General features: G+C 44.9%; 1 protein-coding gene across 1 annotated transcript; it reads right to left on the bottom strand.

Moving 5' to 3' along the window:
* Positions 1 to 232: 232 nt before the first annotated feature.
* LOC135541547 (transforming protein RhoA-like) lies at positions 233 to 9549 on the bottom strand. Its single transcript, XM_064967852.1, has 5 exons — positions 9392 to 9549; positions 2983 to 3140; positions 2455 to 2575; positions 1129 to 1259; positions 233 to 1019 (listed from the first exon to the last, which is right to left on the bottom strand). The coding sequence occupies exons 2-5, from the start codon at positions 3136 to 3138 to the stop codon at positions 846 to 848; spliced, it is 582 nt and encodes a 193-aa protein (XP_064823924.1). The 5' UTR covers positions 3139 to 3140; positions 9392 to 9549; the 3' UTR covers positions 233 to 845.
* Positions 9550 to 14971: the final 5422 nt, after the last annotated feature.

The raw sequence follows: 14971 nt of genomic DNA, 5'->3' as shown, positions 1-14971 counted from the left end.
GCAGAACTCGTTTTTGTTCTTTGCAATGGCAAATGAGCTTTTACAAATAATTTAAAACAAACATTTACGATATGTATTTTGCTTGTATCTGTATTAACATCGGCCATCATCCAGTTCCCATTAACTGTCTCAAGAATCTTAGTTATTACACACATATACAACATTTCCATACGTGTTAAACTAAGTGTTCAAAATTGTCCATGTGGGTTTTTATGAATAGATGCACATGGGGTTTTATATGAAGCACATTTATTTCAACAATTTTATGCCTGTGCATAAATCAAAAATTACAAAAGAATCATAAAGACTATGGGTCACAGTGTATAGGTACCCCTCCCTGATTGGCTGTGGAAATGATCCTCAGTTCAGTGGGCAGGGCTCAAGCACTTAATTGGCAGGTATGACAACAATAGATCCCCCTGGGGTGTATTCAGTAGGAACCAAACAGATCAAAAACGGGGCGGGACCAACCTGAATTTGTCCATTAGAAATTAAGTTTCCATTGCAAAACGTTTTGGACTAATGATTACACACACCTCTGGCTGACTACATCAGTTACATGGCCGTACAGGTTCACAAGGGAAATGTTGATATGGCAGATTCACTCATGTACAAGTACAAAAAAGCATTTCCATAACCCCCATCATCAACATTGAATACTGACAAAACCATGACTATTTAACTTGTTTTGCTTTAAGACAGAAAATTAAAAGCATTACACCTTTAGTAAAAACTGGTGAGCACAGTCTTTTTTGGAGCGAAGGGGGGAATAGACCTAATCTCTTATCTTCCATCGGCCTCCCACTGGGTACAAGGGGTACGTGTCCCTCACACCTTCCCTCCTTTTACAGTAGGAGGCATTTATGTCTCTGCTTCCCCCGCCGGGCCTGTAGCGCCGCCCTCGTGGCCATCTCAAACACTTCCCTCACCCCATCCTTGCTCTTTGCGGAGCACTCCATGTAGCCGAAGGCACTGATCCGGTTCGCCATGTCACGCCCCTCCTCTGGCTTCACAGGCTCCTGAGAGGGGTGGGGGGGGTCAGAATGTGGAGTCAGGAAAGCCACATATTGATCTTCTGAGAATTGTGTGTGTGTGAGAGATTGAGAGAGAGAGAGAGACTGACTGTACCTGCTTCATCTTGGCTAGCTCTCTGCGGGTGTGCTCGTCGTTACGCAGGTCCTTTTTGTTGCCCACTAGGATAATGGGAACGTTAGGGCAGAAGTGTTTGACTTCTGGAGTCCACTTCTCCGGGATGTTTTCTAAACAAGGGAAAGGGCAGGAGTCAAGGCCAGTAGGAGTTAGCGAGAGCAAACTTCTTCATCATACTAATCAAGGCTGTCCTAATCAAGGCTGTCCAGTAGGGCTGGGCGATATGACGATAGAGCATAATATGAAACGATAGACATTTTTCTACCGTTTATTTCATTGTGTTGCAAATCACACTCTGAACGTGGCACAGAGCACGGAGACACGGGGCTCGTACCTAAAAGAGGGGCAACTTAGGTCGCATGGACGTGGTTTGGGTATGAAGTCTGACAGACCAGAAAACCGTCCTCTGCAAAATATGGCGCAGGTCGGTCTTGACAACAGGCTCAAACACCACTAACCTCTTTTACCACCTACGCAAGAATCATGTGAAACAGTACGGAGAAAGTCTATGGATGAGACCCAAAAAGGTACAGTTGAGTGCTCAAAAAAAAGAAAACAGACTCAGACGTTACAAGAGGCTTTTGCCCGCGGCACACCATATAGCAAAGAATCACGAAGATGGAAGGAGATAACAGCTGCCTTTCCAACTTACATCTGCAAAGACATGGCCCCAATTTACACGGTCGAGAAACGGGAGTTTCGTGGGTTGGTGCCTACACTCGATCCAAGGTACCAAATTGATATGTGACACGTATTAATGTCAAAATAACATGCAAAACAGGCAAGCCCCCAAAAATATAAATATATATATATTTTTAGGCCTATATTTATTTTGTTTGCAACTATAGTTTAATTGTTTTCTATTTACTTTTAGATGTTATACATTCATTTTGTATTACATGCTTAATTAAACATTTGCCCAGGTTCTAAATAAAATAATCAAATATCAGTAAGTACCTTTTTATTTGTTGAGTATAATTAAAACTGTAATAAGAAATAGGCCATATCACCCAGCCTTACTGTCCAGGTAAAAGTCCTGATTGTGGGTGCAAGTGTGCTTTGCGATTCTGTCAAAGCTCTGTCACAAAAACAAGACCCGGTGTCACAAAAACAAGACCCGGTGTCACAAAAACAAGACCCGGTGTCACAAAAACAAGACCCGGTGTCACAAAAACAAGACCCTGTGTCACAAAAACAAGACCCGGTGTCACAAAAGTGAATGTGTATAAGTCTGCACAGTTGTATTGATGTCTGACAGAATTGGTATGTGTGGGTGTCTGTACGCGTAGCAACATAAATACTCACCCAAACTGTCGGGGCTATCGATGGAGAAGCACATGAGGATGACATCAGTATCTGGGTAAGAGAGGGGACGGAGCCTATCATAGTCCTCCTGGCCTGCTGTATCCCATAGTGCCAACTCAACCTGACAAAGGATTTCAAGAGACATCAAACAACTGTGCCCAACTTCCCAGATAAATACTGTGTATCTGACCTATTATGAAACAATGAAGAGGCATGATGAAGAATGGCCAATCCACATTTAATCATAGGAAAAGTCAGCAATACAACATAATTACTCACAGCTGGGCAACTAACTGCTTAGAAAAATCAATTCAAACAAAATGTGATATCTGCCAACATTGTCTGCCACTATTGGCGCTTACCAACTTGGGCAAGCCTTGAGTGAGGTTGCAAATTGGGAGGAGCCAATGGTGACTGTTGGCAGATTTTAATTCTGTTAATTCTCATTTATCGTCCTGCTTTGTATGATAAATGTAATTTACAGCAAGAGAAATACAGGTTGAAAAAAAGAAAGGGAGAAGACATTACCTGTTTGCTGTCGACCTCAATGTCAGCGACATAGTTCTCGAAGACAGTGGGCACGTAGACCTCTGGGAACTGGTCTTTACTGAATACGATGAGCAGACAGGTCTTCCCGCACGCTCCGTCTCCCACTATGACCAGTTTCTTTCGGATTGCTGCCATGACTGAACAAACAAGAGAGAATGTTGAGACAGACATAAATACATTACAGATCAAAGAGTTGGAGCACGGATGGTACTGGCAACAGATGTTTTCAAGTCCTGCATGGGCCTCATATTACATAGTTAATAGTTACAGTATGTTAGCTGTAGCCCATTCATAGGCACCAACACCCTTAGAGTGCATATAGATGAAGGTATCTTCTTCCTGGGGGACTTGTTAAGAGCCTGGACACTTGCTCAAAATGCTAACACGCATCGCTTGCGGTACGGATTTTGGAAACATAATGAACGTATCTTTTATATCAGGACAAAAAATAAATAAAAACGTGAAATTACCGTAATTGCTGGACTATTAAGCGCACCTGAATATAAACCGCACCCACTGAATTATTTTAAAAAAAAATGTATTTTGTACATAAATAAGCCATACATGTCTATAAGCCGCAGGTGCCTGCCGGTACATTGAAACAAATTAACTTGGTCACTATCTTCCTCCTCCTGTGCACTGAAACCACTGAAGTCATCTCCTTCAGTGTCAGAGTTGAATAGCCTCAGAATTGCTTCATCCGAAGTTGGATCGTTTTCCCTGTCGCTCTCGTCACTTTCATCCGGAGGCAAATACCCCGCTGAGCTCATGCTGCCCCTTCAACACGCAGCAGTCCAGCCTTTCGAAACCCGTTGATGATAGTGGATTTTTTGGCAATGCTCCAAACTGTCAGGACCCACTGGCAGACTTGACCATAAGTTGCTCTTGCAGCCCGTTTTAGTGAAGGATTTCTCCCCACTTGTCATCCAAGCCTCCCACTGAACAAGGAGCGCCACCTTAAATGCACGATTTACACTGATGTCGAGTGGCTGCAAATACTTTGAGCCATCTGCTTTTCTTCCCTCTGAAAGCTTTTGTTGCACTGAGTCAGTTCCTCACGCTGCTGTTTCCAACGTCTTATCATCGACTCATTAATGCCAAGCTCCTGTGCAGCAGCTCTATTTCCTTTTCCAACATCCAGATCGATCGCCTTCAACTTGAAAGCTGCATCATATGCATTTCTCCGTGTCTTCGCCATGATGAGGGTGACAAAATTACTACCGTAATCAGAATGATGGGAAGTTTGAGCACGCTCGATTTACGTCACATTATGTGACGGTGCTCAGTTTTTTGGCGGCATGAATCTTGTGAAAGCGGGAAAAATCCATAAATTAGCCGCGTCCAATTTGGCTTATAGTCCGGAAATTACGGTATTACACACCTTCATAGGGTTAGTGTTCCCACGTGATCATATATCCATGTTACATAACTTGTTTACTGAAAACAGACAGAAGAGACCACCTGTGCTCCTGTGTGTAAGCATGAGGAAGTGTAGTCCGTTAACTGAACTGGAAGCACACACAGTGGATGGATCAGTGCCAATCTGCTAACATTATAGTAAGTGCATCTTTTTTTACTTGAAATATCCCCCCCCCCCCTCCCCGCTGACATGAAAGATAAGGGCCAAATGTAGGGCTCCAAAGTGCGCCCAATTTGGTCTCATATGCGACTAAATATGTTTCTGTGCAACCAAGAGTTTTATTTTGGGAGCACTGTGCAACTATGAAAAAAATCTCCCAGATAGTTATAATAATGATAAGGCTTCACTGTGCCGTAGTTTCCGAGTCCCCTAGAGAAACAAGCGAGTGCAGATCCATTGTTGCACCACGAATAAAGCGAAAGCGGTTTGCTTCTAGCTCTACCAGGTCAAAAGATTGACCCATATTACTGGCGCACCATTTTCATCTTCCTAAAGCTGATCGCCAAACCACATTTTACATTCAGAAACCATGTCGTGGACCATTCTAAAACCACTCGAGCTTTTTGGACACCGAATTTGGCCGATTACATGTCAATCCACGAGGAGACTGCGTTGCAGGCTGACCACCTGTTATGCGAGTGCAGCATCAAAAGGACCCAGTGGCTGCAAGGAGCCACGGTAAGTTGCTAGCTAGCATTAAAAACTTTATTTTTATTTTTTATAAGCTATCTTAACATAATCACTAGTTAACCTAGTAATATCAACCATAACTAGCTTGTCCTGCGTTGCATATAATCAAAGCGGTGCCTGTTAATTTACCATCTAATCACAGCCTGCTTCAACTTTGCCAAACGGGTGATGATTTAACAAAAGCACATTCGCGAAAAAAGCACAATCATGGCACCAATGTACCTAACCATGAACATCAATGTCTTTCTTAAAATCAATACACAGGTATATTTTTTCAAATCTGCATATTTTGTTAAAATAAATTAATGTTAGCAGGCAACATTAAGTGAGACAATTTCCCTAGTTCTCTTGCATTCTCTGCAAGCAGAGTCAGGGAACATGCAGCAGTTTGGGCCGCCTGGCTCGTTGCGAACTGTGTGAAGACCATTTCTTCCTAACAATGACCGTAATTAATTTGCCAGAATTTTACATAATTATGACATAACATTGAAGGTTGTGCAATGTAACAGCACTATTTAGACTGAGGGATGCCACCCGTTCGATAAAATACGGAACGGTTCCGTATTTCACTGAAAGAATAAACGTTTTGTTTTCGAAATGATAGTAATATGGTCAAATCCGGAAACTGACCTAAGGCTCGTACTTCTGCGTGTTTATTATATTATAATTAAGTCTATGATTTGATATTTGAGAGAACAGTCTGACTGAGCGGTGGTAGGTAGCAGCAGGCTCGTAGGCATTCATTAAAACAGCACTTTCCTGCGTTTGCCAGCAGCTCTTTGCAATGCTTGAAGCACTGTTTATGACAAGCCTATCAACTTCCGAGATTAGGCAGGCAATACTATAGTGCCTATAAGAACATCCAATAGTCAAAGGTATATGAAATACAAACAGTAGCGAGAGAAATAGTCAAATAACTACAACCTAAAACTTCTTAACTGGGAATATTGAAGACTCATGTTAAAAGGAACACCCACCTTTCATATGTTCTGAGCAAGGAACTTAAGCTGTTTTAACATGGCACATATTGCACTTTTACTTTCTTCTCCAACGGTGTTTTTGCATTATTTATGTTTCATTATTTATTTGAGACTAAATTGATTTAGTTATTATATTAATTTAAAATAAGTGTTCATTGTTCATTCAGTATTGTTGTAATTGTCATTATTACAAATATATATATATAAACTGCCGCCGATTAATCAGTGTCTGCTTTTTTGTGTGTCTTCCAATAAATCGGTATCGGTGTTGAAAAATCATAAATCGGTCGACCTCCATTATTGACATTGCTAACGCAGTGTTGAAATTATAGCTAACCGCTGAAAACCCAATGGAGAGAAGGGTTTGAGAGCTATGTTAGTGGGTAGCCCAATGTTGGATGAATGTTACGCCTTTGTCCAAGGACCTTACATGTTTTGTTAAAAGGGAGAATTGACTCCGGTAGCCAAAACAGCCAAATACTCCATACTGAAACGATTCTCAATTGCAGCACAGTTCTAGAAACATAAACCCCTCTACTTTCATATCATATCAAAATAATTTCACAAATGCAAAAACAAAAACAAAAATTGCAGCAGACAGTATTTTTCAGGGAGAACAAGTTTGTCTTTGTTTACACACAAGTGTTCGGGGACGCATATAGCTAATTAGCACAGGTAGTCCACTGTCTTCCATCTGTTTTCCATAAAACAAGCGCTATAACATTGAGATATGGCCATGTGGGAACCCAAACACTATAAAAAGGTGTGTATCAATTTATGAAAGGACCTTATACTTCCAAAACCATACCGCAAGCAGTGTGTTAATGGTCAGACTGAACATCATTGCTCTTAACAAAACTCCCACTACAGATGACACCTTCTTCCAATGACTCTTAGCTACACTATATATACACAAAAGTATGTGTACACCCATTAAAATGAGTGGATTTGGCCATTTCAGCCACAACCGTTGCGGACAGGTGTATAAAATCAAGCACGCGGCCATAGACAAACATTGGCAGTAGAATGGTCTTACTGAAGAACTGCGACTTTCAACGTGGCACTGTCATAGGATGCCACCTTTCCAACAAGTCAGTTCTAAAAATGTCTGCTCTGCTCGAGCTGCCCTTGTTAACTGTAAGTGCTGTTATTGTGAAGTGGAAACTTCTAGGAGCAACAACGGCTTAGATGCAAAGTGGTAGGACACACAAGCTCACAGAACAGGACCGCCGAGTGCAGAAGCACATAAAAATCGTCTGTCCTCTGTTGTAACACACACTACCGACTTCCAAACTGCCTCTGGAAGCAACGTCAGCACAAGACCTGTTTGTCGGGAACTTCATGAAATGGGTTTCCATGGCCGAGCAGCCACACACACAAAACTAAGATCACCATGCGCAATGCCAAGCGTCGGCTGGACTGGTGTAAAGCTCGCCGCCATTGGACTCCAGAGCAGTGGGAATGTGTTCTCTGGAGTGACGAATCAAGCTTCAACATCTGGCAGTCCAACGGACGAATCTGGGTTTGGCGGATGCCAGGAGAGCACTACCTGCCCCAATGCATAGTGCCAACTGTAAGGTTTGGTGGAGGAGAAATAATGGTCTGGGGCTGTATTTCCTGGTTTGGGCTAGGCCCCTTAGTTCCAGTGAAGGGAAATCTAAACACCACAGCATACAATGACATTCTAGACAATTCTGTGCTTCCACATGTGGTAACAGTTTGGGGAAGTCCCTTTCCTGTTTCAGCATTAATGCCCCTGTGCACAAAGTGAGGTCAATACAGAAATGGTTTGTTGAGATCAGTGTGGAAGAACTTGACTGGCCTGCACAGAGCACTGACCTCAACCCCATCAAACACCTTTGGGATAAACTGGAACACTGACTGAGAGCCAGACCTAATCGCCCCAACATCAGTGCCCAATCTCACTAATGATCTTGTGACTGTCTCTCCAGCAATGTTCCAACAACTAGTGGAAAGCCTTCCAAAAAGAGTGGAATGCCCAAGATTTTGGAATGAGATGTTAGATGAGCAGGTGTCCACGTACTTTTGGTCATGTAATGTAATGAGTTCAGGGTCTATGTTAGCCGTAGCTATCTTTGTAGCAGTGGTGGAACTGTATTTTGAAATGAAATAACGGGACAGCTCTCGCTTCAAAATATGAATTTGTCAAAATCATTGATTAATTCATATGGTCGAATAGGTCTCCCGTAGGATTTGTGATCTGGAACAACACAGCTAGACTGTGTCTAATGTTATGAATACACTAAGGATACTTTTCAGATATGGATTATTTTAATTCATTCAGGAACATAAGTCTCAGATCAAAATGTATCGATTGTGCATATTTGAATGTCAATCAGAATAACAGTAGTTGACGCAGCTAAAGTAGCTAGCTAACGGAGTGGGATATCAAAACAAGATAACGAGCAAGCTAATATATTGTAACGACCCTGGGTTTATAGGCGAGGAAATCGACTCTGCCGTTCGAGCAAGCTTTTGCGGCACATTCGATGGCGCGCCGGACCTCAGGTCGAGACCTGCTCCCTGCTGTTTCATTACAGTATTATCTATCCCCCTCCTCACAACAGTAGGCTATTTTTGCTCGCTAACGTAGCTGATTTACTGGCTTACCTAACCTCACAAGATAAATAAAAAGTGAATTAATTAAACCAGGCAAGTCAGTTAAGAACCAAATTCTTATTTACAATTACGGTCTACCAAAAGGCCTCCTGCGGGGACGGGGATTAAAAGTACAAATATAGGAGAAAAAAAACAACACTAAATAAAGAAAAACCTTAGACGACAACATAGCATGGCAGCAACCCATGACAACACTGCATGGTAGCAACTAGCTAGACAACTAACAGAAGGGTTGTTACCCAGCTAACTAACTTTACTAACAAATAACGTTAGATAGCTAGTTCTAGCTAGCTAGCTCAACACGAAATAAAAGTTGCTAGCTCGTAGCTAATCAACACGTGTTATTAATTGATCCGGCCATGTCTGATATTGCAGGGCACGAATACCACATGAACAGCCCTAGCTAACTAACTAGTTAACGTTATCTTTGTGAAAATAACTAATTTTCCAACGATAGCTTGCTAGCGTATTAGATTAGCCTATCAGATGCGGAAGTGATGGGTGGTTAGCTTTCTTACTGGCAAGGTTGAAGAGGAAAATACATTTAGACCTGGTTAGCTTTTAATGCGCGTAAAATAACTATGTTAGTCTGCTATACTACTGCATTATTGGTTTCTGAGTTATATTGGCAACATTCCTGTAATCCAATTAGGCTTACCTGGCCAATAGGTAGCTAGCTAGTTTGATGTTTTCTTGATAATGTCTCGGTCTCACGCTTGACTAGTTAGCTTGTGTTAGGCTAGTAGCTCCCAGCCGTGTTTGAGGGGGCGCTCTGAAACAGACCGCGAGGAGGAGGTGCTTGACTCGGACTGCGTAGGATGGGTGGTAACTGAAAAATCTTTGATGACCCGGACAGCAAAGTCTGTGTACAGTCAGGGTTTCCTCCCTCTTTATGGACACTGACTGAAGCCACACAGTTCCGAACATGGCTCCAACAGAGATGCCCTATTTCACCCCATCGTTCAGACTGCAACGGTGTGTTTATTTGTCACAAGAAAGATATATCTCCAGATGGACCTTGGCAAAAACACCAACAAATAAATTGAATCTCAAATAATCCATTTTTATTTTATTTTTATTTCACCTTTATTTAACCAGGTAGGCTAGTTGAGAACAAGTTCTCATTTGCAACTGCGACCTGGCCAAGATAAAGCTTAGCAGTGTGAACAGACAACACAGAGTTACACATGGAGTAAACAATTAACAAGTCAATAACACAGTACAAAAAAGGGGAGTCTATATACATTGTGTGCATTTCCATTATGATAATTATAATTATCAATAATAATGATCATAGTTAATTTATCATTATGATAGTCCTGGGCGACTTTAACCTCCCCACGTCTACCTTTGACTCATTCCTCTCTGCCTCCTTCTTTCCACTCCTCTCCTCTTTTGACCTCACCCTCTCACCTTCCCCCCCTACTCACAAGGCAGGCAATACGCTCGACCTCATCTTTACTAGATGCTGTTCTTCCACTAACCTCACTGCAACTCCCCTCCAAGTCTCCGACCACTACCTTGTATCCTTTTCCCTCTCGCTCTCATCCAACACTTCCCACACTGCCCCTACTCGGATGGTATCGCGCCGTCCCAACCTTCGCTCTCTCTCCCCCGCTACTCTTTCCTCTTCCATCCTATCATCTCTTCCCTCTGCTCATACCTTCTCCAACCTTTCTCCTGACTCTGCCTCCTCAACCCTCCTCTCTTCCCTTTCTGCATCCTTTGACTCTCTATGTCCCCTATCCTCCAGGCCGGCTCGGTCCTCCCCTCCCGCTCCGTGGCTCGATGACTCATTGCGAGCTCACAGAACAGAGCTCCGGGCAGCCGAGCGGAAATGGAGGAAAACTCGCCTCCCTGCGGACCTGGCATCCTTCCACTCCCTCCTCTCTACATTTTCCTCCTCTGTCTCTGCTGCTAAAGCCACTTTCTACCACTCTAAATTCCAAGCATCTGCCTCTAACCCTAGGAAGCTCTTTGCCACCTTCTCCTCCCTCCTGAATCCTCCTCCCCCCCTCCCTCTCTGCAGATGACTTCGTCAACCATTTTGAAAAAAAAGGTCGACGACATCCGATCCTCGTTTGCTAAGTCAAACGACACCGCTGGTTCTGCTCACACTGCCCTACCCTGTGCTCTGACCTCTTTCTCCCTCTCTCTCCAGATGAAATCTCGCTTCTTGTGACGGCCGGCCGCCCAACAACCTGCCCGCTCGACCCTATCCCCTCCTCTCTCCTCCAGACCATTTCCGGGGACCTTCTCCCTTACCTCACCTCGCTCATCAACTCATCCCTGACCGCTGGCTACGTCCCTTCCGTCTTCAAGAGAGCGAGAGTTGCACCCCTTCTGAAAAAACCTACACTCGATCCCTCCGATGTCAACAACTACAGACCAGTATCCCTTCTTTCTTTTCTCTCCAAAACTCTTGAACGTGCCGTCCTTGGCCAGCTCTCCCGCTATCTCTCTCAGAATGACCTTCTTGATCCAAATCAGTCAGGTTTCAAGACTAGTCATTCAACTGAGACTGCTCTTCTCTGCATCACGGAGGCGCTCCGCACTGCTAAAGCTAACTCTCTCTCCTCTGCTCTCATCCTTCTAGACCTATCGGCTGCCTTCGATACTGTGAACCATCAGATCCTCCTCTCCACCCTCTCCGAGTTGGGCATCTCCGGCGCGGCCCACGCTTGGATTGCGTCCTACCTGACAGGTCGCTCCTACCAGGTGGCGTGGCGAGAATCTGTCTCCTCGCCACGCGCTCTCACCACTGGTGTCCCCCAGGGCTCTGTTCTAGGCCCTCTCCTATTCTCGCTATACACCAAGTCACTTGGCTCTGTCATAACCTCACATGGTCTCTCCTATCATTGCTATGCAGACGACACACAATTAATCTTCTCCTTTCCCCCTTCTGATGACCAGGTGGCGAATCGCATCTCTGCATGTCTGGCAGACATATCAGTGTGGATGACGGATCACCACCTCAAGCTGAACCTCGGCAAGACGGAGCTGCTCTTCCTCCCGGGGAAGGACTGCCCTTTCCATGATCTCGCCATCACGGTTGACAACTCCATTGTGTCCTCCTCCCAGAGCGCTAAGAACCTTGGCGTGATCCTGGACAACACCCTGTCGTTCTCAACCAACATCATGGCGGTGGCCCGTTCCTGTAGGTTCATGCTCTACAACATCCGCAGAGTACGACCCTGCCTCACACAGGAAGCGGCGCAGGTCCTAATCCAGGCACTTGTCATCTCCCGTCTGGATTACTGCAACTCGCTGTTGGCTGGGCTCCCTGCCTGTGCCATTAAACCCCTACAACTCATCCAGAACGCCGCAGCCCGTCTGGTGTTCAACCTTCCCAAGTTCTCTCACGTCACCCCGCTCCTCCGCTCTCTCCACTGGCTTCCAGTTGAAGCTCGCATCCGCTACAAGACCATGGTGCTTGCCTACGGAGCTGTGAGGGGAACGGCACCGCAGTACCTCCAGGCTCTGATCAGGCCCTACACCCAAACAAGGACACTGCGTTCATCCACCTCTGGCCTGCTCGCCTCCCTACCATTGAGGAAGTACAGTTCCCGCTCAGCCCAGTCAAAACTGTTCGCTGCTCTGGCCCCCAATGGTGGAACAAACTCCCTCACGACGCCAGGACAGCGGAGTCAATCACCACCTTCCGGAGACACCTGAAACCCCACCTCTTCAAGGAATACCTGGGATAGGATAAGTAATCCTTCTCACCCCCCCTTAATGATTTAGATGCACTATTGTAAAGTGGCTGTTCCACTGGATGTCAGAAGGTGAATTCACCAATTTGTAAGTCGCTCTGGATAAGAGCGTCTGCTAAATGACTTAAATGTAAATGTAAATGTAATGATAATTGCACTGATCGAGTATAAATGTCCCTGCTAAAAGTCCCTGCTAAGAAATGAGTAAAGGTAGCCTGAGTGGCGCAGTGGTCTAAGGCACTGCATCTCACTCATCTCATACAGACCCTAGTTCGAATCCAGGCTCTATCACATCTGGCCGTGATTGGGAGTACCATAGGGCGGGGCACAATTGTCCCAGCGTTGGCTGGGGTTAGCCATCATTGTAAATAAGAATTTGTTCATAACTGACTTGCCTAGTTAAATAACATAAAAAAGCCCTTGATCATGCCTCTCAATTCCATTACATTACACCTCAATCAGTGGACAAAGGCTTCTTCTTCTTTGAGATTGGGTTGGCGGATCGCATCCAACATTTAAGGTGGGTACACCGCCACCTACTGTACGAGAGGTTATTCCTGTGAAGCCCTAGACCCATCCCCCCCACACAACACCCCACCCAAACGCCAATACCGTCCAGTCTCTATGAAGGAGTATTTGGATGTTTTGGCTTCCAGAGCCAATTCTCCCTTTAAACAGAACATGTAAGTTCCTTGGACTAAAGTGTAATGTTTATGCTCCTTTACTCCAATATTTGGCTAGAGTAAAAGACCTTCTATCAATCACCTTTTTACATCCGCAGATGTCACAAAGTGCTAATACAGAAACCCAGCCTTAAACCCCAAACAGCAAGAAATTCAGATATAGAGGCACGGTGGCTAGGAAAAACTCCTTAGGAAGGCAGGAACCTAGGAAGAAACCAGGCTCTGAGGAGTGTCAAGCCCTCTTCTGGCTTTGTTGGGTGGAGATTATAAGAGTACATGTGTTACAGTATAGCTTCCGTCCCTCTCCTCACCCCTACCTGGGCTCAAACCAGGGACCCTCTGCACACATCGACAACAGCCACCCTCAAATCATGGTTACCCATCGCTCCACAAAAGCCACAGCCCTTGCAGAACAACTACTTCAGGTCTCAGAGGGAGTGATGTCACCCAATTGAACCGCTATTAGCGCGCACCACCGCTAACAAGCTAGCCATTTCACATCTGTTACACATAACCAACAATGCAGTTTTAAGAAAATACGTAAACAAAAGTAAGAGATAAGAATAACAAATAATTAAAGAGCAGCAGTAAAAAACAATAGCAGGGCTATATACAGAGGGTACAAGTACAGAGTGAGTTTTTATTTGACCTTTATTACACTAGGCAAGTCAGTTAAGAACAAATTCTTATTTACAATGACAGCCTAGGAACAGTGGGTTAACTGCCTTGTTCAGGAGCAGAACAACAGATTTTTACCTTGTCAGGTCAGGGATTCGATCTAGTAACCTTTTGGTTACTGACCCAATGCTCTAACCACTCTGCTACCTGCCGCCCCATGTGTGTGCACCAGTGTGGGGGCACCGGTGGCATCGAGGTACTTGACATAATATGCACAGGTTGGTAGAGTTATTTGTGACTTTGAATAGATAATAACAGAGAGTAGCAGCAGTGTAGAAGAAGAGGGCAATGCAAATAGTCTGGCCATTTGATTAGCTGTTCAGGAATCTTATGGCTTGGGGGAAGAAGCTGTTTAGAAGCCTCTTGGACCTAGCCTCTTGGACCTAGACTTGGCACTCCGGTACCGCTTGTTGTGCGGTAGCAGAGAGAACAGTCTATGACTAGGGTGGCTGGAGTCTCTGACAATTTTTAGGACCTGACACTGCCTGGTATAGAGGTCCTGAATGGCAGGAAGTTTGGCTCCTGTGATGTGCTGGGCCGTTCACGCACTACCCTCTGTAGTGCCTTGCGGTCGGAGACGGAGCAGTTGCCGTACCAGGCAGTGATGCAACCCATCAGGATGCTTGCAATGGTGCAGCTGAAAAAACCTTTTGAGGATCTGAGGACCCATGCCAAATATTTTCAGTCTCCTGAGGGAGAATAATTTTTGCCATGCCCTCTTCACGACTGTCTTAGTATGCTTCGACCATGTTAGTTGGTTGGTGATGAGGACGGCAAGGAACTTGAAGCTCTCAACCTGCTCCACTACAGCCCCATCGATGAGAATGGGGGGAGTGCTCGGTCCTCTTTTTCCTGTAGTACACAATCATCTCCTTTGTCTTGATGACATTGAGGGAGAGGTTGTTGTCCTTGAACCACTGCCAGGTCTCTGACCTCTTCCTTATAGGCTGTCTTATTGTTGTCGGTGATCAGACCTTCCACTGTTGTGTCATCGGCAAACTTAATGAAATTATGGTGTTGGAGTCGTGCCTGGCCGTGCAGTCATGAGTGAACAGAGAGTACAGGAGGGGACTGAGCACGCACCGCTGAGGGGCCCCCGTGTTGAGGATCAGCGTGGCGGATGTGTTGTTACCTACCCTTACCACCTGGGGGCGGCCGGTCAGG

This window comes from Oncorhynchus masou, chromosome 6 (genome assembly GCF_036934945.1).
Source record: "Oncorhynchus masou masou isolate Uvic2021 chromosome 6, UVic_Omas_1.1, whole genome shotgun sequence".
Classification (NCBI taxonomy): Eukaryota; Metazoa; Chordata; class Actinopteri; order Salmoniformes; family Salmonidae; genus Oncorhynchus; species Oncorhynchus masou.
The sequence above is the reverse complement of the archived record's forward strand: the minus strand, read 5'-3'. Positions and strand labels throughout refer to the sequence as shown.